Source organism: Hemiscyllium ocellatum, chromosome 22 (assembly GCF_020745735.1).
Source record: "Hemiscyllium ocellatum isolate sHemOce1 chromosome 22, sHemOce1.pat.X.cur, whole genome shotgun sequence".
In the NCBI taxonomy this organism is placed as follows: Eukaryota; Metazoa; Chordata; class Chondrichthyes; order Orectolobiformes; family Hemiscylliidae; genus Hemiscyllium; species Hemiscyllium ocellatum.
In genome coordinates this window covers 47255081-47282978 of record NC_083422.1, presented here as the reverse complement: position 1 = coordinate 47282978, position 27898 = coordinate 47255081, and the positions used below count along the sequence as shown (strand labels likewise).

General features: G+C 46.4%; 1 protein-coding gene across 1 annotated transcript; it reads right to left on the bottom strand.

The window, feature by feature from the left end:
* Positions 1 to 566: 566 nt before the first annotated feature.
* Positions 567 to 27898, bottom strand: LOC132826503 (gamma-glutamyl hydrolase-like). The gene is made up of 11 exons (XM_060842465.1): positions 27501 to 27898; positions 27018 to 27153; positions 23050 to 23081; positions 19415 to 19526; positions 16627 to 16677; positions 13232 to 13316; positions 10235 to 10373; positions 9364 to 9470; positions 5645 to 5738; positions 5088 to 5225; positions 567 to 1131 (listed from the first exon to the last, which is right to left on the bottom strand). The coding sequence occupies exons 2-11, from the start codon at positions 27032 to 27034 to the stop codon at positions 1010 to 1012; spliced, it is 897 nt and encodes a 298-aa protein (XP_060698448.1). The 5' UTR covers positions 27035 to 27153; positions 27501 to 27898; the 3' UTR covers positions 567 to 1009.

The window sequence follows — 27898 nt, the reverse complement described above, 5'->3', positions numbered from 1 at the left end:
GTTAACCACATTGCTGTGGGTCTGGAGTCACGTGTAAGCCAGACCAGTTAAGGTTGGCAGTTTCCTTCTTTAGAGGACTAAATGGGTTTTTTTTTGACAATGAATTCATGGTCATTATTAGACTCTTAATTCAAGACTTTCTTTTTATTGAATTCAAATTCCACCATCTGCCATGGCAAGATTCAAACATGGTTCCCCAGAACATTATCTGGGCCTCTGAATTAACAGATCAGCAATAATACCATGCGGCCATTGCCTCTCTATGTACTCTCTCTTCCTTAGCCCCTTCATTCTCTCAATCTGTGGTCTTTTTATGTTTCAGTTTTGATTGAAGTGACCTTTCTCCATGTTGATAGGTGAGCAGGAGATGTCCTGGATGACATTCCACCTTTCGTCAACACCACTAAAACCTCATGGGTGAGCCATTGTGGGATCTTGCTGTGCTAACATGGCTGCTGCTTTTTGTCCATGCACCAAGGGACTGCATTTCCAAGACTTTTGTCGCTTTTGGTGTGTTTGCAGGGGATTTGAAATGGTGAGGAAAAACACTTTGTAAACAAAAAGTATTTCATCGTCAGGTTTTATTAAGTGGCTTCTCTGACACAAAGTATTGACTGAATAGTAAAAGCCAGCTTTCTGAATGTATTCCCTGAGTGTGTCGATTGGCCCACATCTGGTGATCTCTGGCGATGAGCTGTATATGTGATATTATCCAGTTCTCTGCAGCCACCTCCAGTGTAATCAGCATTAGCCAGGTAGATTGCCCATCTCACACCAGGACCTGACTCAGCCACAACGCCTGCTAAAGTCAAACTTGACATTGACAGTCACTCAGAGGAAGTTGTCACTCTGCAGGCAGGGTATTATGGAGGAGGAGGGGCAAACACAGAGTTCATTCTTGGACAAGACACAATCCCAGAGCATCGCCCTCTAGTAACCTGCTGGTTCCAACGTGACTGTGCAAAATGGTGGCGGCTCTGGGACAACGACGGAGGTGGGAGCTGCATTCTTAATCAAAGAAGTAAAGGCTCCTAAATGAATTCTTGTCACCTACAAACACTGGCTGGTGAGTGTCAATCATAGCAGATTCTTCCTCTTCCTTCGTCTCAAACTGATGAAGGTTCTTTCTCGCTGTTGGGAGTGAACATAAGAGATTCTGATGAAAGATCTTTAACCTGAACGTTTCTCTGAATAACCCCAATGTACTGTTCCATTACCCTGAGGTACCGAAGTAAGGTATGACTTGCCTGATTATCTTGGAAAACAATACTTTTCATTATATCTCGATACATGTGACAATAATAAATTCCTGAAGAAGGGCTTATGCCCGAAACATCGATTCTCCTGCTCCTCGGATGCAGCGTGACTGGCTGTGCTTTTCCAGCACCACACTCTCGACTCTGATCGCCAGCATCTGCAGTCCTTACTTTCTAAATCAAATCAAATTATCCATCTGCCACCTCATTGCCCATTCACTTAACCTAGATTGACTACCTCTTTTATCGATCTGACTGGCTACATGCTCAAACAGCCCAACACATTTCTCAACTGGACTTTCTTTTTTTTTTACAGCTATGTTGTCTCTAACTGGTCAGACAACAATTTTATTAAAATGTCCTTAATCATAGATTCTGATGCCTGCCTGATGACTGATGTGAGGCTAACCATTCCTTGGTTCCCTGTTCTCTTTCTGTGTCCTTTTTTATAAAGCAGTGTTACATTTGCTAATTTTGAATCCACTCGGGGGCATTTTCAGAAACAAAGGAATTTTGGAAAATCATAGCCAGTAAATCCACTATCATTGTAATTATCTCTTTTAGAACTGTAAGCCATGGGGCATTGGTGAAGAGGATTCATTGAATTTTAGTCTCCTATGTTTATCCAGTTCATTTTCTCTGCTAATAATAATCACCTGAATTTCCTCACTCCTTCTGGTCCCTAACTGACCCTCTATTTCTGATGTGTAATCTGTGTCTTTTCCCATGAAGGCACACAGGAACATATTCAATGTCTCTGCCATCCTCTCATTCCATATGATCATTTCTTCTTCTCTTTCTCAAAGGAACCCACATTAAGACATTCCAAAATGACATCTCTGCAACAGCTATTCCCAATTTGTTTGATCCACTCTACATGAAGATTGAAGGCCCCCCTGCAACTCTTCCATTGCCTTTCCTACAAGCCCCAATTATTTCTTTTTTAGTGCTCTGTCCACAGTGCACCTACATCAATGTTTTCTGATGCTTGTTATTCCTAATTGCCACCAATACTGATTCTACTTCCTGATCGTTTTAGCCAAGATTCTTCCTTGTTCAGATCCTTCCATCATCCTTTACTATCAGAGATACTTTGCCACCTCCTTTACCATTCTATCTGTCCTTTTGAAATATTATGTATGCATGAATATTTATTTCTCAACCTTGGTCACTTTGCAACCATGTCTCTGCAATGGTAATTGCATCTAAACCATTTATCTCAACTTGTACCACGATCTTATTGGTTTACAATTGTTCTTGGCATTGGTGATGCACTATTCCTCTTAACCTCCCTGTCCTTCCTGATCTTTATCTACACCCCTCTATTGCCTTTTGATTTCTAAACCTCTTGTCACCGGACCCTTTCTGAAATCATTTTTTTAAGTTTGAAGTCTATTGTTCAATGTTCCATTGCTTATTGTATTTCTGAACTTCTGTGTAAGTTTATTAAAGACAAGTATGTTATTAATATATGTCAGAAAGATCAGCTGTTCTATTCCTGATTCCCAGTGAACACTCCTCCCATAATGAAGAACAATTGCACATTCCTGTATTATATCGCTTGTGTTTTGTCCATTCTGTATGTGCGTGGTCACTGTCCATTTAATAACATGGATTTTAACTTTGCTGACAAGTCAACTATGTTGAAATTTTGTCAAATAACATTTAAAAGTGCCGATACCCAAAATCCAACAGTCCCTCCCTTAGATCAGAAGAGAACTCCTTTAAATCAACTATGATTTGTTTTCAGCATGTCTCATTTATGAAACTATATTTCTTAAAATGCCTTGAATTGTTGCCTATGTCAGCTTCCCTCGCATGAGGCTGACTAGTCTGTAGAGTCACAGAGAAACAGACACTTCGATCCAACTTATCCATGCTGAGCAGATATTCTAAATTAACCTCCTTCCTTTTGCCAGAATGTGGCCCATATCCAGAGCACTGATGATGTCTCCTAGCCAGGGGACGAAACGTTTGCAACAAAAACTTCCAGCTCGGCACACAGAACCACAACAACGAGCACCCGAGCTACAAATCTTCGCACAAACCTTGAACATATCTATCTAAACCTGTCCTATTCATGCACCCATCCAAATGCCTTTTAAAAGCTGGAATTGTACCAGCCTCTGGCAGCTCATTCCATACACGCACCACCCTCTGTATGAAAAGTTTCCTCTTTGTCCCTTTTATATCTTTCCCCTCTCACCTTAAATCTATGCCCTCTAGTTCTGGAGTCACCCCACCTCAGCGAAGATGCTTTGTCGATTTACCCTATCGATCTCCCTCATGATTTTATAAACCTCTATAAGGTCACCCCTCAGCCTCCGACGTTTCAGGGAAAACAGCCCCAGCCTGTTCAGCCTCTCCCTGTAGCTCAAATCCTCCAACCCTGGCAACATCCTTGTAAATCTTTTTTGAACCATTTCAAGTTTCACAACATCCTTCTGATAGGAAGGAGACCAGAACTGAATGTTGCTGATTGAATCCTTATTCGACTTTTTGAACAGGAGCTCTCCTTCTCCAATCCTCGGTGCCACCTCCACTCTAAGGAAGATTCAGCAATATTGCCAGAGCTTCGGATGTTTTTACTCTCACTTCCTTCACTAATCCTGGACAGATCTCACTCCAACTCAGTGGCCTTTTCCCCATTGACAGCTGCTAATCTTCTATTTACAACTTCATTTTTAATCGGTTTTTAATTCTGTCAAGAAAGAAAGAGCTCACGGGAACCAAAGCACAATGGCACATTGGATTGACAATCGACTGAAAGGTAATGGTAGGTTCCTGGGAAGGACTAATGTTCAGGGTGTGTGGGTGGGTGTGTGTGTGTGTGTGTGTGTGTGTGTGTGTGTGTGTGTGTGTGTGTGTGTGTGTGTGTGTGTGTGTGTGTGTGTGTGTGTGTGTGTGTGTGTGATCCCTGAAGGTAAACAGTGCAAGTGGTTAAAGAGGTTAAGAAGGCAAATAAAGGATGTTTGCCTTTATTAGACAAGGTACAGAATACAAGAAACATAAACAGAAATTGCAGGAAATACTCAGCATGTCTGGCAGCATCTGTGGAGAGAAATTGGTGTTAGTGTTTCAGGTCTGGTTGATCCTGCCTCAGAACACTTTTCCAGCAAGTTTCTGTTTTTGTTTCCAATTTCCAGCACCCGCAGTTCTTTCAGTTTTTACACAGAGTGAAAGAGCAGGGATTTTGAACACTAGTTAGGTCATAACAGGAGCACTGTGTGGAGTTCTGAAGGACGTGAACAAACTTGAGAGGGTGCAGTGTAGATTGAGGAGGATGCTGTAAGGATCTGAGGGTCTGTGTTATCCGGGACGGTGGCATTGGCTGGGGTTGTTTCTGGACCAGTAGAGGTTGAGAGAAGACCTGTCAGAGATGCCTGAATTTATGCAGGACATCGATAGGGTGGGATAGGAAGGCATTTCATCTATGAGTAGATGAGTCAATAATCAGATTTAAGTGAAGACGGAGAAGGCTAGGAAGAGAGATAATCATAAGGATTTTTACTCAGAGGATGGTGGGTATTAGGAATTTGGTTTCTGAAAGGATATTTATGTCAAAAACTCTCATTACATTTAAGCAGTATTTTTGTCAGATATTCACTTGTGTTGCCATAGCTTCCAGGGCTATAGGCCAAAATCTGGAAAATGGGATTAGTGTAGTTGGACATGATGGGCCAAATGACCTCATTTGAGTCTATAAAACACAGACTGACAAAGGGATGGGAGCTGGGTGGAAGCTGCAGTGAATAGACTCATTGTGTCGAGAGCTCTGGATAATCCGTGCCCTGGTTAAAATGGAAGCAGCTGAGTTTGCTGCAGAATTACCTTCATTAACGAAGAATTCAGCCAAGAGGTAGGATATCCTGACTGCGTAGGAACAGTGAGGAGCTGCCAAACTCTCCTTCCACAGGAAGCGGTTTGCTTCAGGATGCCACTGAGTGCCATAGAATGGATACGCAAATGCTGCAAGATCAGGAGGTAATGGAGCTCAGTTAGAACCCAGCAAGAGCAACTTAACTACTGAGAGAGACTGACACTGGGGGAGACTGACACTGGGGGAGACTGACACTGGGGGGAGACTGACACTGGGGGGAGACTGACACTGGGGGGAGACTGACACTGGGGGGAGACTGACACTGGGGGGGTGCTGACAGGGGGGGGAGACTGACACTGGGGGGAGACTGACACTGGGGGGAGACTAACACTGGGGGGGTGCTGACAGGGGGGGGAGACTGACACTGGGGGGGAGACTGACACTGGGGGGGGCAGACCGACACTGGGGGTGGGGGGGGAGACTGACACTGGGGGAGACTGACATTGGTGGGGAGACTGACACTGGGCTCAAGATACTCCTTGAGCAGGGCTCCTGCTCTCTCTCGCACCTTCCATTGTGGAGACAAACGAGACTCCCTGGCGGTCTCTGCTGGTGGAGATGAGTCTGTAGAACGACAGCAATTTCTCATTGGACACAAAGGCCTGAAGAGAAAAAGTGAAATTAAGGCAATTTTCAGAGTAAACCCAGATGCCATATCACCACAGGACCTCAACTAACCTCGGCAAAAAGCTGATCCTTGGTTCCCCCTTCACATTGTCACACCCTCTAACTCACCATCTTCCCACTTTGCTGTAATCGCCCTCACCTCACTACTCGTTCAGCCCTCTTTCTCCTTCATCCTCACTCTTACTCTCCCAGTTGATTAAATTTCATCCTCTCCCAATCGCCAATTCATTCCACACTCACGTTGGACATCAGATGAATTGGCCATGCTAAATTGCCCGTAGTGTTAGGTAAGGGGTAAATGTAGGGGTATGGGTGGGTTGCGATTTGGCGGGTCGGTGTGGACTTGTTGGGCCGAAGGGCCTGTTTCCACACTGTAAGTAATCTAATCTAATCTAATCATGTTGTGACTTTTTGTTGGAGGATCAGTACTGAGAGAGCGCCGCACTGTCAGAGGGTCAGTACTGAGGGAGTGCTGTACTGACAGAGGGTCAGTACTGAGGGAGTGCTGCCCTGTCAGAGGGTCAGTACTGAGGGAGTGCCTCACTGTCAGAGGGTCAGTACTGAGGGAGCGCCGCACTGTCAGAGGGTCAGTACTGAGGGACTGCTGCACCGTCAGAGGGTCAGTACTGAGGGAGTGCTGTACTGTCAGAGGGTCAGTACTGAAGCACTGCTGCACTGTCAGAGGGTCAGTACTGAGGGAGTGTTGCACTGTCAGAGGGTCAGTACTGAGGGAGTGCTGCACTGTCAGAGTGCTGTGTTTGGTCTGCTTGTCGTGGTTTGTTCTTGAGGAATCTGCGCACTGTATTTTTTGAGTATCCATTCTTCTTGAATACGTTGTATAGGTGGTTCACCTCTGTTTTCTGAAGTTTATCTGTGCTGAACAAACAGCCCTACCAACCATCAAACCAAATATCTGGATCCGCTACGTAGATGACACCTTTATCATCACAAAACAAAACAAGATAGAAGAGACATTTAACATCATCAACAACACCCTCACAGGCATAAAGTTCACCAAGGAGGAAGAAACCAACAACAAACTCGCATTCCTGGATGTCACAGTCGAAAGAAAGGTCAACGGAGAATTACAAACCTGCGTATACAGAAAACCGACAAACACTGACCAAATATTTAACTACACCAGCAACCATCCCAACACACACAAATAAAGCTGTATCAGAACACTATTCCAACGAACCATCACACACTGCAGCACAGACGAGTTTCGGAAAACAGAGGAGAACCACCTATATGACGTATTCAAGAAGAACGGATACTCAAAAAATACAGTGCGCAGATTCCTCAAGAACAAACCATGACAAGCAGACCAAACACAGCCAGAAACCCTAACCACCTTACCATACATCAAAGAAGTTTCAGAAATGACATCCAGACTACTAAGACCCTTCGGAATCCTAGTAGCACACAAACCCACCAGCACTCTCAAACAAAAACTAACAAACTTAAAAGACCCAGTACAACCCATGGATAAAACCAACATCATCTACAACATTCCATGCAAGGACTGCCACAAACACTACGTAGGACAAACAGGAAGAAAGTTAGCCACCAGGATACATGAACACCAGCTAGCCACAAAAAGACACAACCATCTCTCCCTCATAGCCCTACACATGGATGAAAAATACCACCATTTCAACTGGGACAACACATCTATCCCGGGACAGGCTAAGCAAAGACATGCCAGAGAGTTCCTAGAGACCTGGCACTCCAACCACAACGCTATAAACAAACACATAGATCTAGATGCCATCTATCAACCCCTCAGAAAACGAACAGGAAATGACATCACCACATACCCCAGGAACCCCATCCAGGAGAAAGATATAAATAGAAAGCAGGAGACAATAGCTTCTCTTCACTTGGAGGTCACCATTGATGATGTTACCTAGCCAGGTAATGAAACGTCTGGATATCAAACCTACAGCTCAGTGAGCAAACCTACACCCTAAACTGAGGGTGTACCACCCTGTCAGAGGGTCAGTACTGAGGGAGTGCCGCACTGTCAGAGGGTCAGTACTGAGGGAGTGCTGCACTGTTGGAGGGTCAGTACCGAGGGAGTGCTGAACTGTCGGAGGGTCAGTACCGAGGGAGTGCTGCACTGTCAGAGGGTCAGTACTGAGGGAGCACTGCACTGTCAGAGGGTCAGTACTGAGGGAGCGCTGCACTGTCGGAGGGTCAGTACTGAGGGAGTGCTACACTGTCAGGGAGTCAGTACCGAGGAAGTGCTGCACTGTCAGAGGGTCAGTACTGAGGGAGCACTGCACTGTCGGAGGGTCAGTACTGAGGGAGTGCTGCACAGTCAGGGGGTCAGTACTGACGGAGTGCTGCACTTTCAGCGGGTCAGTGCTGAGGGAGCGCTGCACTGCCAGAGGGTCAGTGCTGAGGGAGCGCTGCACTGTCGGAGGGTCAGAACTGAGGGAGCACCACACGTTTGGAGGGTCAATACTGAGGGAATGCCGCACTGTTGGAGGGTCTATTGTGAGGGAGTTTCGCATTGTCAGAGGGTCAGTACTGAACGATCGCCTCACTGTCAGTGGGTCAGTATTGAGGGAGTGTTGCACTGTTAAAGAGTCAGCACTGAGGGAGTGCTGCACCATGGGGTGTACTGTCCTTTGCTTGGGATTTTACATATGGCCTCTCTCAGTTTAATGTAAGACGTCCCACTTGCAGTATTTTGAAGAATAACAGGGAGTGTTGGCCCTGATGTCCTGTCCAATAGTCATCTCTCAACCAAGATCAGCAAAACAGATTCTGTTCTTCTTATCACAGATCCTGGGATCTTACTGTGCACTGAATGTCTGCCAATTTCCTGTTGTGCAATAGTAACCCTCTTTCGAAAGGTACCTCATTGGTCCTGAAGCTTTGAAATGCCCTGAGGTTACATCAGAATTAAAATCCCTACAGTGTGGAAACAGGCCCTTCGGCCCAACAATCCCCACTGATCCTCTGAAGAGTAACCCACCCCGACCCGTTCCCCTACCCTATACTTATTTCTGACTAATGCACCTAACATTCTGGACAATTTAGCATGAACAATTCTCCTAATCTGTACATCTTTGGACTGTGGGAGGAAACCGGAGTACCCACAGGAAATCTACACTGACACGGGGAGAATGTGCAAACTCCACAGACAGGCGATATATAAATGCAATACTTTCATGATACAACCATATGACTGAAAGGATAGAAATGTGATACCATGAGGAAGGTATGGAGTGAACCATAAATTTGACAACATTGCCTTTTTCCATCCCCCCCCATTCCCCACGTCTCCCTCCACCCCAATCCCATACTCCCCTCACGCATTCCCCACGTCCTGCTTTCCACCTCCCGCATCGCCATCTCCATCCCGTATCACTGAACTCCACATCGTCTCCCCCTCTTATCCCCTTCATCCCCTTTCATTCCCTTCTCCCCGACCTCCATACCCCCTCCATCCCCCTCACTCCCCGACCCCTACATATCTTCACCCCTTTCATCCCCTTCCCATTCTCCACATGACCCTCTCCACCCCCCAATGTCCCCAATGACACCTCCCCCCAATACCCTGAAAGATCTGTAGACCCTCTCCCTCACCTGCTCTGTGATGCTGAACTTGTGGAAATTTCCAGTCAGTGGTTTCTTTGATAAAACTTCCATCAGCTCGGAGGGAAACCCTTTAAACATTCGACTGGATTTTCCTTCTGAAAAGTAAATATTTATGGGTATCGTCTGGGATCAGACTGTGCATTTGGATCAGAGCACAATGAGGACAGTGGCAAAGTGCTCATGAAATCTTCCCAACTCACAACGGGGCTTGGATGGTGTGATGGTGAGGCAGGAGGAAGAAGGACGAGTGGATGGTGTGATGGTAAGGCAGGAGGACGAGTGGATGGTGTGATGGTAAGGCAGGAGGAAGGGTGGATGGTGTGATGGTAAGGCAGGAGGACAAGTGGATGGTGTGATGGTAAGGCAGGAGGAAGGGTGGATGGTGTGATGGTAAGGCAGGAGGACAAGTGGATGGTGTGATGGTAAGGCAGGAGGAAGGGTGGATGGTGTGATGGTAAGGGAGGGTGATGAGTGGATGGTGTGATGGTGTGGGAGGGGGACAAGTGGATGGTGTGATGGTGAGGCAGGGGAATGAGTGGATGGTGTGATGGTGTGGGAGGGGGACAAGTGGATGGTGTGATGGTGAAATAGGAGGGTTGGCATTGTGAAAGGACAAATTAGAGTAACTAATAGCCTCCGTATTCTGAAGTAGTCCTGAGGTCAATTGAATTACAGATCAACACCCGTCTTTCTGACTCAGGACACACTGGGGGAGGAGCAGAGTGTGCAGGTGGAGGGTTGTAAATCCAGTTGGAATTCACATCCAAGCCCTTCTTTCATCCAGCCTCCAGTCAGCATGGGACCACCAACACAGAGTGGCTGCTTTACTCCGACTCAGTAACACAGGCAGTGGGCTTACCCTCAGTAAACTCCAGAGTTAATGCCACGTTGGAGCTGTCAGTCCGGACTAGGAGATCCTCTCCAGCTGTCAAAACGGTCAGCTGCTGCTGCCCCATACATGTTCCCCAGATTGGGAAATAATCACCTTGGTCACAGGCCTGCACCAAACAGAAACAATCTCCCTTACACTCTCTGCAGAGAAAATAGCACACAGTCCTGAGACATTCTGGAAGACAAGATCAGTGTGTTCCATTGAGAGGCTGGGAGCATGTCACAGACATGGTATTTCACTGACATTTCAATGGCGTGAAGCATTGCCGCACTGTCGGAGGGTCAGTACTGAGGGAGTGCTGCACTGTCGGAGGGTCAGTACTGAGGGAGTGCTGCACTGTCGGAGGGTCAGTACTGAGGGAGTGCTGCACTGTCGGAGGGTCAGTACTGAGGGAGTGCTGCACTGTCTGAGGGTCAGTACTGAGGGAGTGCTGCACTGTCTGAGGGTCAGTACTGAGGGAGTGTGACAGAAAACTGGTCTTTGTTTTAAAAAGCTGTTCATTTTCTCAAGGATACTGTGTCCTTGATTTTTTTCAGAGGGGTTGTATAACAGCCAATGCTCCGAAACAGCTGAAGTGGTACAGAAGTGAAAAGGCTTTTGGAAGGCCTTTTCGGTTTTGCGTAAACAGATGAAACTTTAGGCCAAAACATCTGTGTTTTACAAGTAACCTGTATAATGTAAGTGGAGTGGTCAGTGCTGAACACTGAATTCTTGGTTTTGGTCAGTGGTGTGTGAGAAAAGCTGCTGGAATCAGTCAGTTGGGACTGGAACATCTCGCTCTCCTCTGCCCTTCTAATCTCAATCTGTAAGCCTCTGTTTCATTTTTACTCTGTGCTTAAGGGGTTTGCTTATTTGGACTGTTGTATATTTTCGGAGCAGTACAATTAAGTTTAGTTTGGATAGACTGAGTTCGGAGGGTATTCTATATTCTGTTCTATGTGTTTCATTACATAAATTTGTGAATAAAATTTTGTCTGTTTTAAAACTGTTAGTCAGCCTAGCTAACTTACTTCGGGTAATTTTCACTGTACATTTTCCAAAATAAGTAGCAAAGTTATGGTCTGGGCTGCCAGCTTAAGAATGTTTTGAGTGGTCTGATCTAGTTCGTAACAAGTGCTACACTGTCAGAGGGTCAGTACTGAGGCAGTGCTGCACTGTCAGAGGGTCAGTACTGAGAGAGTTCTGCACTGTCAGAGGATCAGTACTGAGGGAATGCCGGACTGTCAGAGGGTCAGTACTGAGGGAGAGCTGTACTGTCAGACGGTCAGTACTGAGGGAGTGTCGAACTGTCGGAGGGTTAGTACTGAAGGAGTGCCGCACTATTGGAGTGTCAGTACTGAGGGAGTGCTGCACTGTCAGAGGGTCAGTACTGAGGGAGTGTTGCACTGTTGGAAGGTCAGTACTGAGGGAGTGCTGCACTGTCGGAGGGTCAGTACTGAGGGAGTGCCGCACTGTCGGAGGGTCAGTACTGAGGGAGAGCTGCACTGTCGGAGGGTCAGTACTGAGGGAGTGCTGCACTGTCGGAGGGTCAGTACTGAGGGAGTGCTGCACTGCCAGAGGGTCAGTACTGAGGGAGTGTCGCACTGCCAGAGGGTCAGTACTGAGGGAGTGTCGCACTGCCAGAGGGTCAGTACTGAGGGAGTGCCGCTCCATCGGAGTGTCAGTACTGAGGGAGTGCTGCACAATTGGAGGGTCAGTACTGAGGCAGAGCCACACTGTCAGAGTGTCAGTACTGAGGAAGTGCTGCACTGTCAGAGTGTCAGTACTGAGGAAGTGCTGCACTGTCGGAGGGTCAGTACTGAGGGAGAGCTGTACTGTCAGACGGTCAGTACTGAGGGAGTGTCGAACTGTCGGAGGGTTAGTACTGAAGGAGTGCCGCACTATTGGAGTGTCAGTACTGAGGGAGTGTTGCACTGTTGGAAGGTCAGTACTGAGGGAGTGCTGCACTGTCGGAGGGTCAGTACTGAGGGAGTGCCACACTGTCAGAGAGTCAGTACTGAGGGAGTGCTGCACTGTCGGAGGGTCAATACTGAGGGAGTGCCGCACTGTCGGAGGGTCAGTACTGAGGGAGAGCTGCACTGTCGGAGGGTCAGTACTGAGGGAGTGCTGCACTGTTGGAGGGTCAGTATTGAGGGAGTGTTGCACTGTCGGAGGGTCAGTACTGAAGGAGTGCCGCACTGTCGGAGGGTCAGTATTGAGGGAGTGTTGCACTGTCGGAGGGTCAGTACTGAGGGAGTGCTGCACTGTCGGAGGGTCAGTACTGAGGGAGTGCCGCACTGTCGGAGGGTCAGTACTGAGGGAGTGCCGCACTGTCAGAGTGGCAGTGCTGAGGGAGAGCCGCACTGTCAGAGGGTCAATACTGAGGGAGTGCTGCACTGTCGGAGGGTCAGTATTGAGGGAGTGCTGCACTGTCAGAGAGTCAGTACTGAGGGAGTGCTGCACTGTCGGAGGGTCAGTACTGAGGGAGTGCTGCACTGTCGGAGTGGCAGTGCTGAGGGAGAGCTGCACTGTCAGAGGGTCAGTGCTGCGGGAGTGCTGTGCTGTCAGAGATGCTATTTTTCAGAGAAGATGATGAATTGCTTCAAGTGGCTGGAAAGGATTCCATGGTACTTTGTGATGGAAGTTGGTGGTTTCTGGCTTCTGTCTGAGTCTCAGTGTCACAACAGGGGAAGATGGTGAGTCTGTGCTCATTACTTTGTCTTCTCATCTTTCAGTTCTCTGACACGAGAGTGGAATTTAAACATGACCCTCACTGAGAACTGCGCCCCTCTTCTGGGGCTTCTGTTCATATCCCGTCACGTGGTGATGGTCAAAACTCAATCTCTTGCCACTGGTTCAAACCTCTGATGTTTACTGTGCTGTGCTTATCCTGTGACTCTAACCCCTGACATTCATTCCATCTGTCCCAGACACCTCCACAAAATATTACTGCAACTGTCTGACGTTGTTCGAACATTTACAGACCTTCAGTGCCAATCGGTAGAAGATGCCAGCGACTCGGGCATATTCTGACGTCTGCAAGTCCACAGCTCCGCCTGGCAGCAAGACCCTGGGGCAAGAAGAAATTTTGACTCAATGTTTCAGACTGGAGTACGGTGTGGAGACAGATTGGTGTATGGTGTGGAGTCAGACCGGTGTGTGGTGTGGAGTCAGACCGGTGTGTGGTGTGGAGTCAGACCGGTGTGTGGTGGGGAGTCAGACCGGTGTGTGGTGGGGAGTCAGACCGGTGTGTGGTGGGGAGTCAGACCGGTGTGTGGTGGGGAGTCAGACTGGTGTGTGGTGGGGAGTCAGACTGGTGTGTGGTGGGGAGTCAGACTGGTGTGTGGTGGGGAGTCAGACTGGTGTGTGGTGTGGAGTCAGACTGGTGTGTGGTGTGGAGTCAGACTGGTGTGTGGTGTGGAGACAGACTGGTGTGTGGTGTGGAGACAGACAGGTGTGTGATGGGGAATCAGACGGGTATATGGTGTGTACTCAGACTGGTGTGTGGTGGGGAGTCAGACTGGTGTGTGGTGGGGAGTCAGACTGGTGTGTGGTGGGGAGTCAGACTGGTGTGTGGTGGGGAGTCAGACTGGTGTGTGGTGGGGAGTCAGACTGGTGTGTGGTGGGGGGTCAGACTGGTGTGTGGTATGGAGACAGACTGGTGTGTGGTATGGAGACAGACTGGTGTGTGGTGGGGAATCAGACTGGTGTGTGGTGGGGAGACAGACTGGTGTGTGGTGGGGAGACAGACTGGTGTGTGGTGGGGAGACAGACTGGTGTGTGGTGGGGAGACAGACTGGTGTGTGGTGGGGAGACAGACTGGTGTGTGGTGGGGAATCAGACTGGTGTGTGGTGGGGAGTCAGACTGGTGTGTGGTGGGGAGTCAGACTGGTGTGTGGTGGGGAGTCAGACTGGTGTGTGGTGGGGAATCAGACTGGTGTGTGGTGGGGAATCAGACTGGTGTGTGGTGGGGAATCAGACTGGTGTGTGGTGGGGAATCAGACTGGTGTGTGGTGTGGAGACAGACTGGTGTGTGGTGGGGAGTCAGACTGGTGTGTGGTGGGGAGTCAGACTGGTGTGTGGTGGGGAGTCAGACTGGTGTGTGGTGGGGAGTCAGACTGGTGTGTGGTGGGGAGTCAGACTGGTGTGTGGTGGGGAGACAGACTGGTGTGTGGTGGGGAGTCAGACTGGTGTGTGGTGGGGAGTCAGACTGGTGTGTGGTATGGAGACAGACTGGTGTGTGGTATGGAGACAGACTGGTGTGTGGTATGGAGACAGACTGGTGTGTGGTATGGAGACAGACTGGTGTGTGGTGGGGAATCAGACTGGTGTGTGGTGGGGAATCAGACTGGTGTGTGGTGGGGAATCAGACTGGTGTGTGGTGTGGAGACAGACTGGTGTGTGGTGTGGAGACAGACTGGTGTGTGGTGGGGAGTCAGACTGGTGTATGGTGTGGAGACAGACTGGTGTATGGTGTGGAGACAGACTGGTGTATGGTGTGGAGACAGACTGGTGTATGGTGTGGAGACAGACTGGTGTATGGTGTGGAGACAGACTGGTGTATGGTGTGGAGACAGACTGGTGTATGGTGTGGAACTCAGTCATAAGTTTCTTGTACAGCAAATGAAACTTTACCGTGCACTGCAGCTCAAGCACCTGACAAACTGTTAACACTATCGGTTTTTCCAGAGGAGAATGATTAATCCGTCTCTTTAAAATGTAACCAGACCAATTCTTGCTAAGGAAAGGGGTTAATGATTACTCTAATAGATCTGATTCATTCATGTTCGAGCATAAGTAATAGGAGCTGAAGTCAGCCACTCTGCCCCACGAATCTACTGTCCCATTGACTGAGGTCATGACTGAACATCAACCTCAACTTAACCTTCCTGCAGTTTATCCATACTCCTTAATTCCTTGCATATCCAACAGAGCTTTCAGTCTCTCTCTTGAATATATTCAATGACTAAGCATCCAAAACTCTCTGGCATAGAGTTCAAATTCCCTTGATGCGACATGTTCCAATCAGTTTTACCTCAATGTTCCCTGAAACTCTTAGGGCATTTGACCCATGCTACTTAACTTCTACTCATCAGGCAGTCACCTCCTCCAGAAGAATTGGAGTTTGTTTTTGGAGTGAAAGGAACAGATCATTTACTTTGTTCAATTGCTTATGCTCCCATGTGTTCAATGGAGAAGCTGCATGAAGAGGGAGATTGCTCGGTATCAATATTCTTCACTGCACATTGGTCATAGATGACCAGAGAGTAGTTGTAGTGAGATATTTTTCCCACTGTGACCAAGTGCTGAGACCTCTGTTGTTTGCAATATATATCAATGATTTGGATAGAAGTATAGGCAGTCTGATTAGTGTATTTGTAGGTGACATGAAAATTGTTGGAGATGTGGAAGATGATCAAAGGATATAGATCAGTTGGAAAGTTGGATGGAGAAATTTCAGGGGGAGATTAATCCAGGCAAATGTGAGGTGATATATTTTGGAATGTTAAATGTAGGAGGAAAGTACACGGTTAATGGCAGGACCCTTTGGAGCATTGATGTACATACAGGCATCTTGAGGTGCAAGTCCATAGCTCCCAAGTGAACAAGGTGGTAATGAAGGGACATGGAGTACTTGCCTTCATCGGTTGGGCAAGTCATGCTGCAACTGTATAAGACTTTAGTTAGGCCCCATTTGGAACATTGAGTGCAGTTCTGGTCACCACACTATAGAAGGGATGTGGAGGCTTTGGAGAGGTTAACCAGGATGTTGCCTGAATTGGAGTGTATGAGCTAAAGGACAGATTTGACTAACTTGGATTGACAGAAGTATGTAAAATTATGAGGGACATGGATAGGATGGATAGTTGGAGTCTTTTCCCAAGGGTGGAATGTCAAGTAACAGGGGATTAGGTGTAAGGTGAGAGGGGTAAGCTCAAAGGAGATATAAGTGGAAGGAATTACACACAGATGATGATAAGTGCCTGGAACACACTGCCAGGACAGGTCATAGAAACAGAGACAAATAGCAAGTTTAAGAGGAACTTGGATAGATGCATGAACAGGTAGGCATTAAAAGGAAATGGACGATGTGTGGGCAGATGGGATTTGTTTCGAATGATATCGTTATCAGCACAGGGCCGAAAGGCCTGTTCCTCTTCAGTAATTTTCTATGACACCTAAAGGCAAGGGCAGGAAGTTTGAAATTTACCAGGAGGATTACAACACACTAAACAAAATGATCAAATTGTACTTTCCACACAGAGACGTCTGAAAGTGATAAACATAACAAGGCAGTGCAACAAAACCATTAAGAATCAACATTTGCAACGTTCAATGTACACAGCAGAACAAGAGATGGGAAATAGTTAATCGCTTACCCATTAATTGAATGGAATATTTTCTCATACTCAGACTCAGTAAGATATAACCTGCAGGAAATAAGGGAGAACCAACTGTCACAGGCAATTAACCTCAGCTATTTTCACTCTGACACATTCTGTTAGCAGTATAGATCAATTCTCCTTCCCATCGTAACCCTGATCCTACATTAAGGCCCAAACTCAGGCCAAAATTCTGACTCTGATCCTAATTCTGACCCTAAACCTAACCCTCAACCTGACTCTCACCCAACCACAACCCTAACCTTGACCTGAACCCTGACCCTAACACTAATCCTGACCCGAACCCAATTCTAGATCTGACCCTAATCCTGACCTGAGCACTTCAACCATGATCCTAACGCTGACTCTAATCCAATCCTAACTGAGCACCAACTCCAGTCCTGGTCATAACCCTAATTCTAATCACAACCCGACCCTCATCTTGCCAATCACCATTAGCACTTCATCGCCAGCAATTTGCTCCTTTATTCCTTTCTTGGGCCCATCTTTCTCCAGTTCCTCCACTCCCACAACTTTCACTGGCTGAATAACACCTCTAGGTGTCACTGGTTGTCAGGGTATGTCAAGCAATTGCAGACCAGTCAGTTCAATAGTCATGCTGTGGACACCCAAAACAACAATCTGGGATCGAATTAGTAGTCACGTGGAAACATGTGGGTTAATTATGGAGAGGCAACATTGATTCCTTAAGGGAGAACAGTGTCTGACTAATTTACTGGTGTTTTTTGGACGTAATGGAGGGTTGATGAGTATGTTGATACAGTTACACAACAGACTCCTGAATAAGGTGACAGCTCATGGAATTATAGAACATTACAGCGCTGTACAGACCCTTCAGCAATTATAGGGAGAGTAACAACCTGAATAGGGAACAGAGGGTGGATGGATATTTTTCAGGATGGGGAAGAATTTACGGTGGAATTCTCCAGAGTCTATTTTGGGTCTTGCTTTCCTGCTGCATATTAACAGCCTTGTCTTTGGTGAACAGGGCACAATTTCAAAACTTGCAGATTATTCAAAACTTGGAAGGATTGTAAACTGTGAGGAGAATAATGCAGAACTTCAAAAGGACACATACAGTTGGTAGGGAGAGGAAGACAATATAAGGTTCAGTGCGGAGAAGTGAGAGGTGGTGCATTTCGTTAGGAAGAATATGGAGTGACAAGCTAATGGGGATGCGGTAAAATAGGGACTTGAGTGCATATGTGCATTTAAAAATGGCAGGACAGGCAGAGAGAGCCATTAATAAAGCATACAGTATCCTCGGCTTTACTAAGTTGAGGATACTGTATGGAACTAGGCGGAAGTGGGTACTTCAGATGCTGGAGATTAGAGTCAACACACAGCAGGTCAGGCAGCATCCGAGGAGCAGGAAAATCACCGTTCTGGGCAAAAGCCCTTCATCAGGAATGAGAATGCATCATTCCTGATGAAGGGCTTTTGTCCGAAATTTCGATTTTCCTGCTCCTTGGATGCTGCCTGACCTGCTGTGCTTTTCCAGCATCACTCTAATCTTGATTAGAATACTGTATGCTTTACAATTAGGTGCATAGCCTACCAGAGCAGGGAGATAATGGTGAACATGTATGATACCAGGTGAGCTCAACCAGTACTGCCCAGTTTGGGATGTCACCTTTTAGGAAGGATGTGAAGAGATTGGACATAGTGCAGGAGAGGTTTACAAAAATAGATGCCTGGATGAGTGATTTCAGTTATGAGAATAAATTGGAGAAGTTGGGGGCTGTTCCCCTTGGAGAAGATGAGCCTGAGTGGGGATCTGATTGAACTATTCAAATTCTTGAGAGGTTTACACAAAGGAAGAAAATGGTCTCATTAAAAAAAGGATTGAAAACAAGAGAGCACAGATTTAAAGTGATTTGCAAATGTGATGTGTGAACAAACTGTTTTCACACAGTGACGAGTTAGGTTCTGGAATGCCCTAGCTGGAACTGTGCTGAAGACAGGTTCAGTTGAGGACTTTATTAGGTCATTTGATGATTATTTACGTCGATAAGTTCGATTGTTATGGGGAAAAGGAAACAGAATAATCCTGAGTCATGATGCTCATTTGGAGAGTGGGTGTAGCCACATTGGGCTGAATAGCTTCCTTTGGCGCCATTGCAATTCTTTGCAAAGTCCTACGTAAATGTAATTCTTTCTGATTTCCCCAAGGTTTCAGTTCTGTAGGACTCCCCATAACTGCTCACACCTCATTACCCTTCTCAACCATTCCATTTCCTCCTCCTTCCCTCAGTTGCCCTCCCTCCCACAAGCTACAGATGTGTAAGGACAGGGTTCCAAAAGTACAAATGCAGGAGTAGGCTATTCAGCCCCTCGAGCGTGCTGTGCTGAATGCCGTGGCTAAATGTTACTCACATCTGCATTCCTGTCTATTCCTGAGAACCTTTCAGCCTCTTAGCAGAAATCTCTCTACCTCTGCCTTAACAATATTCAAGGACTATACTTTGACCACCTCGTGAGGAACAGAGTTTCAATTCTCTGACTCATAATTGTCTGACAAAAAAGTTATTTTATCTCATTTTTAAATGGTTGACCTCTTAATTTTAAACTGTGACCCCAGTTCTAAATTTTCCCAGGAAACACCCTCTCTGTATCCATCCTCCCAAGTCCTTCAGGATCTTTTATATTGCCTCCTAACTGATGTCTCCTTGTTCATCTCGACTTTTTCCCACTAATCCTTCCCACCTTTAACCTTTGACCCTTTACCCAGTTTCTCACTGTGTGATGGAAACAATGGTGTCACCTGATGGGAACCACTCTGCTCCCAGCTGATTCCAGGTACTTTACGTAGGTAATGGCTACGTACGTCTTTGCCACCTCGGTCAGTTCATCTACGGTGTGCTGCGCTAAGATCCCTGTGGGCAACAACAACAACTTACATTCAATTAGCACCATGAACATAGTAGAAGGGACTTTGTATGAGCAACCATCCTTGATGAAAGAGGTGAGTTTTAAGGAGTGTCAATTAGGAGTGAAGCGATATAAAGTAGAGGGGGGGTAACAGTTGTCAGGAGGTAATCCAGATCTTGGAGCCTTGGAAAATGACAATAGACAATAGACAATAGGTGCAGGAGTAGGCCATTCAGCCCTTCGAGCCTGCACCGCAATGAAGATATTGCTCCTAATGGTGGCGTGGGTATAAGACTTGGGAATGGTCAAGACGGTGAATTTGGAGGATCCTGTGACTAGTTTAATCATCCGTTGGCATGACCATGTAAAACATTATCGAGCTCTCTATTCCTCCCAAACTGCTCACTATTCCAGGTTTCGCCCTGGATTACAAAGATAACCCCAGCTTCTTTTCTTAACAGCAAACTGTCTTCTTAAAAGCCTTATTGCTGACCCCACCATGACTTTTGACCCCCCCAACCCTGACCTCACCAGTCTCTCCTTCAATAACAAGTGTGAAGACCTCATGAAGTTTCTTTGTCATCAACACAGACAGTCCAATCACCTGTCTCTGCCATGTCCCTTCCTGTCACTGACCCTCCTGATCAAACGCCCTTCAATTTATCCATCCCCACCTCCCAGCCCTGAACATCCAATTTTTTCTAGTGCTCCTCTCCTTCTCTGAGCTCAACTTGTCTGTTAGACCCACCTCATGTTCCCTCGATCCTCGTTCCACTAAACACATCACCTCTGACTTCCCCTTGCAGCCCCCATGTTTGCCCAGATTGTAAACAGCTCTGTCGCCTCAGGTGTTGTCCCTCTCTCTTTTAACCTGCTGAACCCGCCCTGTTCTCACAAAACCAACTCCAGACCCTTGGAGTGTCCCATCTCCAATGTCACGTTCCTCATCAAGGCCCTTAAACATGTTGCTGTCCTCATCTTTCCTGGAATTCAATCTTTGGGTCCCTCCTGTCAGGTTTCTGCCTCTGCCACAGTATTGAAATGCTCTTTATCAAACTCTGCAATGACATTCTGCGTGACTGTGATCGACCGACCCTCCTGACACAGTGACTATAGCATCCTCCTCCAACACTTTCCATTATTGTCAGCCTGGGAGAAAGGCCTCTCACCTGGTTCCATGCTAATCTAGCAGAGAATCCCTTACAATGGTCTGTTTCCCTGCTCCCACATCATTACCTCTGGCAGTCCTAAGGATCAATTCCCCCTCCTGTACCTCACTACTGCTCTGAAAGCAATGGCAGAGTTTGCATGTACAATCACACCTCCCAGCTCTACTTCACCTTCCTCTAACTCTCCTGTTGTGCCGAAACGATCTGACTGCTTATCCAACCTGCATCAACTTCTGGGAAAACTGAAACTTTCTTTTTCAGTGTCCATTCCAAATTCCATTCCCTAGAGACTGAGTCCATCCCTCTTCCTGGCAACAGTCTGAGTTTAAAGCCAATCTGAATGCAACCTTGGTTATATATTTGATCCCCAGATGAGCTTTCAATGTCATTTCATACCTTCACCTCCTATTTCCAACGTTGTAGCATCACCAAAACTCTCCCCTGCCTCAGTCCATCTGCTGTGAAACTCTCATTCCACCTTCCCCCCCAACTCTGTCATTCTGGACTTGGCTAATCCAGCACATTCCTGGGGGTTCCCATATGCTACACGCAATAAAATCAAGGTCACCCAAAAGCCTGCGACAGGGCAGCACGCTGGCTCAGTGGTTAGCACTGCTGCCTCACAGCACTAGGGACCAGGGTTTGATTCCACCCTTGGGCAACTGTCTGTGTAGAGCTTGCATATTCTCACCACATCTGCATGGATTTGCTCTGATTTCCTCCCACAGTTGAAAGATGTGCAGGTTAGGTGCTCTTTGGAGGGTCAGTATGGACTCAATGGGTTGAATGGCCTGCTTCCACACTGTAGGGGTTCGATGAACATGTCTTAACTTGCCTTGTATCCCATTTCCCTATCACCCTTGTGCTTGCTGACCAACACTTGTTCAGTAACATTTAAAATTCTCACCTTTGTTTCCAAATCCCTCCCTGGTCTCGGTCCAATTTCTGATAATCTCCTTCAACCCCACAACCCTCAGAAATACCTGTTGTGACAGTGTTAACTTCAGAACTTTAATAACTGTGCAGAGATTGAAAGAAGGTGCAATGACCAGTCTGGAATAAGTTGTCAAAGGACAAGGGCAAACTCATCCAGGAGTTGAAAACAATTAGCCACGTTTGGGAGAAGAAGAGTTGAAGCTACAAAACTGTTAAACAAAACTGTTTTAACATGGTTGATAAAAGACTGTTTACCCCACAAGGGGAAATGCAGAGATTTTAAGGAGTTAACTGCAGGAAAGTTGTGTCTTTGAACAGACTGGGAGAAAGTGAGGACCGCAGATGCTGGAGATCAGAGTCAAAAAGTACAGCAGGTCAGGCAACATCCGAGGAGCACAAGAGTCGACATTTTGGGCATAACATTCCTGATGAAGGGCTTATGCCCCGAAGCCCTGATTCTTCTGCTCCTCGGATGCTGACTGACCTGCTGTGTTTTTCCAACGCCACACTTTAATTCTTTGAACAGACAGTTAATGCCAACAGTAACAAGGAACAAAGAGTCCACCTTTAATAAGAAAACAAACTGCAAACTTGATGGTTCCAGAGGAGTAGCCAATTTGTGGAGAAAAGAATCTAAAGGGTCATCAATAATGTCACAACACAAACTTGAAGGATGTAAAACTTTATAAGAATCTGACTCCAGGATTTCTCTGGAGCAGAACTCTGGAGAACAGCACAGCACCAGGATTGAACTCTGGACACATCCAGAGGCAGACACTATTGGTTGGAATCATAGCTACTCATGGGGTCTTATCTTGGTTGCTACAAGCAATAAAGTTTAAATAATTGTTTCAGATTTGAGTGTCTGTGAAATTTTGTAATAAGTAGCCGAATTAAAGATAATTTATCCACAACATTGCGCTCCTCTAATTCTGGGCCCCTCTGCATTTCCAGTTTGGATCATGACACCATTGGTGGCTGTGCCTTTAGTTGCTTAGGCCTCAGGCTCTGGAAATCCTTTCCTACACCTCTCCCCCTAACACTTCTCCTGAAAGACTCTCTTTAAAACTAATCTCTTTCACTATGTTTTGGTTATCTGACCTAATATCTCCTTATGATGCCATTGTCATATTGTGTTTTATAACTGCTGCTGTGAAGTTCATTGAGACATTTCTTTACATTAAAGGTTCTATATAAACATTAGCTGTTGTTGTATTGGTGCATCTCTCTGTGTTAGCCTCAACCATCACATTCTGTCCCACTAGCTGTCTTTTTCTATTGATTTATCTCATTCTCCATGTCTCTCAACTGTTCTCTCTCCCTGGCTGTGTGATGAGGAGGCCATCAGTGGAATCTGTTACCTCAGGTCACCCAATACCTGCAGCAGCCTGTTCCTCAGCAAGAAGATATTGGGATCACTCACCAATCACTGGTCTGTCATTCAGAGCTTCAGTCCTGGGAAATTAAAGAGAAGAGATTGATTTTCCTCATGACACAGAGCTGTAGAGCATGGAAACAGACCTTCTGGTCCAACACATCCATGCCCACCACATATCCTAGATAAAACTCATCCCATTTGCCAACATTTGGCCCATATCCCTCTAAATCTTTCCTATTCATATATCCATCCAGGTGCCTTTTAAACATTGTAATTTTACCAGCCTCCACCACTTCCTCTGATGGCTCATTCCATACACACACCACCCTTTGCATGAAAAGGTTGCCAATTAGGTCCCTTTTAAATCTTGCCCCTCTCACCTTAAACCTATGCCATCTAGTTTTGGACTCCCCTAACCTGGGAAAAGACCTTGACTATTCACTCTATCTATGCCCCTCATAATTTTACAAACCTCGATAAGATCACCCCTCAGCCTCTGACACTCCAGGGAAAATAGCCCCAGTCTATTCAGCCTCTCCCTACAGCTCAAAGCCCACAGTTAAGGAGGTTACATGGATTACTGTCCGACTGCTCCTGTCACTTACTGAAATACCATCCATTAGATGCTCAAATTCCATTGGCATGCTCTCAAGACTTTATGAGAATTCCACCAGCCCCTATCCATTCCAGAATGTCCTGAATAATCCAGCTTCAAACCTACACACTCAGCCACAGCATTTAGAAACCTGCCAAGTGACAATTTTCTCATTCATTCATGGATTGTGGTGTATGTATTGCCCACACCTGGTGACTGCTGAGTAAGTGCTGCCTGATAGCAGAGTTGATGGAATATTCCATCACTTTGTTGATGAGACTGATAGGACAATAATTGGCTGGGTTGGCTTTGTCCTGCTGTTTGTGTACAGGGTATATCTGGGCAATTTTCCACATTGTTGGGTACATTGTTGTGGTTCTGTTCACCGAGCTGGGAATTTGTGTTGCAAACATTCTGTCCCCTGTCTAGGTGACATCCTCAGTGCTTGGGAGACTCCTGTGAAGCGCTTCTGTGATGTTTCCTCCGGCATTTATAGTGGTTTGTCTCTGCTGCTTCCGGTTGTCAGTTCCAGCTGTCCGCTGCAGTGGCCGGTATATTGGGTCCAGGTCGATTTGTTTGTTGATAGAATCTGTGGATGAGTGCCATGCCTCTAGGAATTCCCTCGCTGTTCTCTGTTTGGCTTACCCTATAATAGTAGTGTTGTCCCAGTCGAATTCATGTTGCTTGTCACCTGCGTGTGTGGCTACTAAGGATAGCTGGTCGTGTCGTTTCGTGGCTAGTTGGTGTTCATGGATGCGGATCGTTAGCTGTCTTCCTGTTTGTCCTACGTAGTGTTTTGTGCAGTCCTTGCATGGGATTTTGTACACTACATTGGTTTTGCTCATGCTGGGTATCGGGTCCTTCGTTTTGGTGAGTTGTTGTCTGAGAGTGGCTGTTGGTTTGTGTGCTGTTATGAGTCCTAGTGGTCGTAGTAGTCTGGCTGTCAGTTCGGAAATGCTCCTGATGTATGGTGTATGATGTCCGACTCACCAGAATGAAGCGCTTCACAGGAGGCTCCCAAGCACTGAGGATGTCACCTAGACAGGGGACGAAACGCTTGCAACACAAATTCCCAGCTCGGCGAACAGAACCACAACAACGAGCACCCAAGCTACAAATCTTCTCCCAAACTTTGTTGGGTACATACCAGTGTTGTAACTTTAATGGACCAAATTGGCTAGGGGTGCAACTGGTTCTGGATTACCAATCTTCAGTATGATTGCTAGACTATTGTCAGGGCCCATTGCATTTGCAATATCCAGTGCCTTTAGCTGTTTGTTTGATAGTATGTGGAGTGAATCAAGTTGGCTGAACACTGGTATCTATGATACTGGGGACATCTGGGAGAGGCTGAGATATATCACCCATTGGGGTGACATAGTGGCTCAGTGGTTAGCACTGCTGTCTCACAGTGCGAGGGACCCAGGTTTGATCCCAGCCTTGGGCGATCGTGTGGAGTTTGCACATTCTTCCTGTGTCTGCGTGGGTTTCCTCTGGGTACTCTGGCTTACTCCCACATTCCAGAGGTGTGTAAGTTAGGTGAATTGGCCATGCTAAATTACCTGCAGCGTTCAGTGATGTGCAGGTTAGTCAGGGTAAATGTAGAGTAATAGGGTCTGGGGGGGGTTACTCTTCGGAGAGTAAGTATGGATTTGTTGGGCCAAAAGGCCAGTTTCCACCCTGTGAGGATTCTATTGCGAATGTTTCAGTCTTGTCTTTTACAATGACATGCTGGGGGCTTCTCCATCATTGAGAACGGGGATTTAATTTTTATTTGAACAAATGACACAAAAAAGGACATTAATCACCTCAAGGTCTGAACTGTCTTTGTTATGACAGTTGAGGTTTGTTTCTGCTGATGTTCAAAATCCCACTAACTGGGCTAAAATTTAATATTTTGAATATTAGCCAAATAAATCTGCTTTGGTGATAATTGATGGTTGGGTGGGGAGAGTATGCCGGGCCATGAAGTTACAGATTGTACTGGAGTACAATTCTGCTGCTGCTGATGGCCCACAGCGCCTCATGGATGCCCAGTCTTGAGTTGCTAGATCTGTTCCATTTAGAGCAGTGATAGTCCCACACAACACAATGGAGGTTATTCTCAATGTGAAAGCAGGACTTTGTCTCCACAAGGGCTGTGCAGTGGTCGCGCTTACCAATACTGTTACGGACAGATGAATCTGCAGCCGGCAGGTTGTTAAAGGATGAGATGAAGTAAGTTTTTCTCTCTTTTGCTGGTTACAACACCACCTGCCGTAGACCCAGTCTAACAGGAATGTCCATTAGGACCCAACCAGCTTGGTCAGTACCACCGTCACTGAGTCACACTTGGTGCTGGACAATGAAACTCACCCAAAGTAAATGCTCTGCCCTGCCCGTCTCAGTGCTTTGTCCATGTGCTATTCAAGGACTTGAGTGAACTTGGTGAGTTTTTGCAGCAATCAAACAGTGATTTCATTATCAGTCTGGCTTTTTCATAAGTTAATTGAATTAAAATGCACATTTGCTCCAACCCTCACTTTCTTCCCCCATTTAAAACCCAATCCCCAATATAACTTCCCACGACCCAGGCCCAGCCCCACTCTTCCCAACACCAGACCAATCATATTCATCACTTTACAAGAAAAAGACAAGAGATCAAACATCTCATCAGATGCTGATCCAATTCCATGAAACAATGACCACTCACCATGACCTAGGGACCACGCCAGCCCTGTGAGCACTCCCTGACTCTGACCAACCCCTGACCTTGGGACTACCCTCTGACCCTCACTCATCCTGAATCCAACCCAACACTCTCTGAAGGGCTCTCCTTCTTCGCCTACTCGTACACCATATTGATGTTCGAACAACAGGAAATTGAGCCAACCTTAAAACATGCTCAGCACTTTTCCACAACATAAGCATCTATTTAGCTTCCAGTCTGTATGAGATCCCAGTCTACTTGAGATCCCAATTTACCTAAGATCCCAGGTCTACCTGAGATCCCAGGTTTACTCGAGATCCCAGGTTTACTCGAGATCCCAGGTTTACTCGAGATCCCAGGTTTACCCACGATCCCAGGTCTGCCCACGATCCCAGGTCTGCCCACGATCCCAGGTCTGCCCACGATCCCAGGTCTACCTGCGATCCCAGGTCTTCCCACGATCCCAGGTCTACTCACAATCCCAGGTCTGCCTGAGCTCTAAAACACTCCAGCTTTAATCTGAGAAACTCTGGTAGTTTATTTGCAGTTATTACATTCAGTACAAACTCGCCGCCAGTGTCTAGGATTGTAAACAAAGGCAGAAACATTGCAGCTAACACAGAGACAATATAAACCACCACACTCTGCCAGTAACAACCCCCCCCCACTTCCCCGCCACTCATCACCCCTTATCCAGAAAAAGTTCCAATGTTACACCAAAGCACTCACTTGCTCAGTCCATTCATGATTGTTTCTTAGCGGGTGAGGGAGTTCCTTCACACGGATCAGGAATTGAATGGTTCTTGGAGACAGGAAGCTCTATATATTGGCTGCAATTGATGGGAGTTCCTTGTTAAGTCACAGCCTGGGAAATCATAGAGCAAATCTCTTAACTCTTTCTTCACCTAAGACATTTTGAGTTCATTCTGCATGCTACTTGAAGTTGCTCAGTCTGCTCAGTGTTTAACAGACAAGGGCAAAATAACAATGTAAGAAATAAGAGCAGGAGTAGGCCATTTGGCCCCTCGAGCCTATTCTACAACTGAATAGGATCATGGCTGATCTGATTATTGTTTCAACTCCACATTCTTAATCTTCAATAACTTATGGCTCCCTTGTAGGTGAAAATGTGTCTAACCCAGCCTTAAATGTTTTCAAGCAGGGAGAATTCTAACCATTAACAAGCCTCTCGGAGAACAAATTCCTCCTCACCTCCACCTGAAATGGGAGCCTCCTTATTTTGAAACCACGACCCTCATTCTAGATTCTTCTCGAAGGGAGGAATATAGTCCTGCTTATGGAAATCAAGTGTGAACATGGAGTCAACTTCACTTTTATAGATTCCCCAACTGACTGAGAGGAGAGATGCAACAAAACATTTATTGAAATGTGTTAACAATTTAGAAAATGACAGAAACAGTATGGCACAGAATGAGAGTGTTCTGCCCCTTGTGTCTCTGCTGGTTTCTCATTAGAGCTGTTCTGCCCATTGCATTCCCCCAACTGTTGTTCCACCCAGCCCTCCAAACCTTTCATTGTCGAGTTACTATTGAACCTGCTGCCACTGCTGTTGCAGTTTAGATTAGATTAGATTAGATTACTTACAGTGT

What these genes read in the sequence shown, in the direction of transcription:
- LOC132826503 (XM_060842465.1), bottom strand. An exon ending in AGTTCAGCATCACAGAGCAG is followed by an intron (nt 5,739 to 9,363) that starts GTGAGGGAGAGG and finishes TTTTCTCTTCAG; the next exon opens with GCCTTTGTGTCCAATGAGAA. An exon ending in GTTTGTCTCCACAATGGAAG is followed by an intron (nt 5,226 to 5,644) that starts GTGCGAGAGAGA and finishes CTGATCTTGCAG; the next exon opens with CATTTGCGTATCCATTCTAT.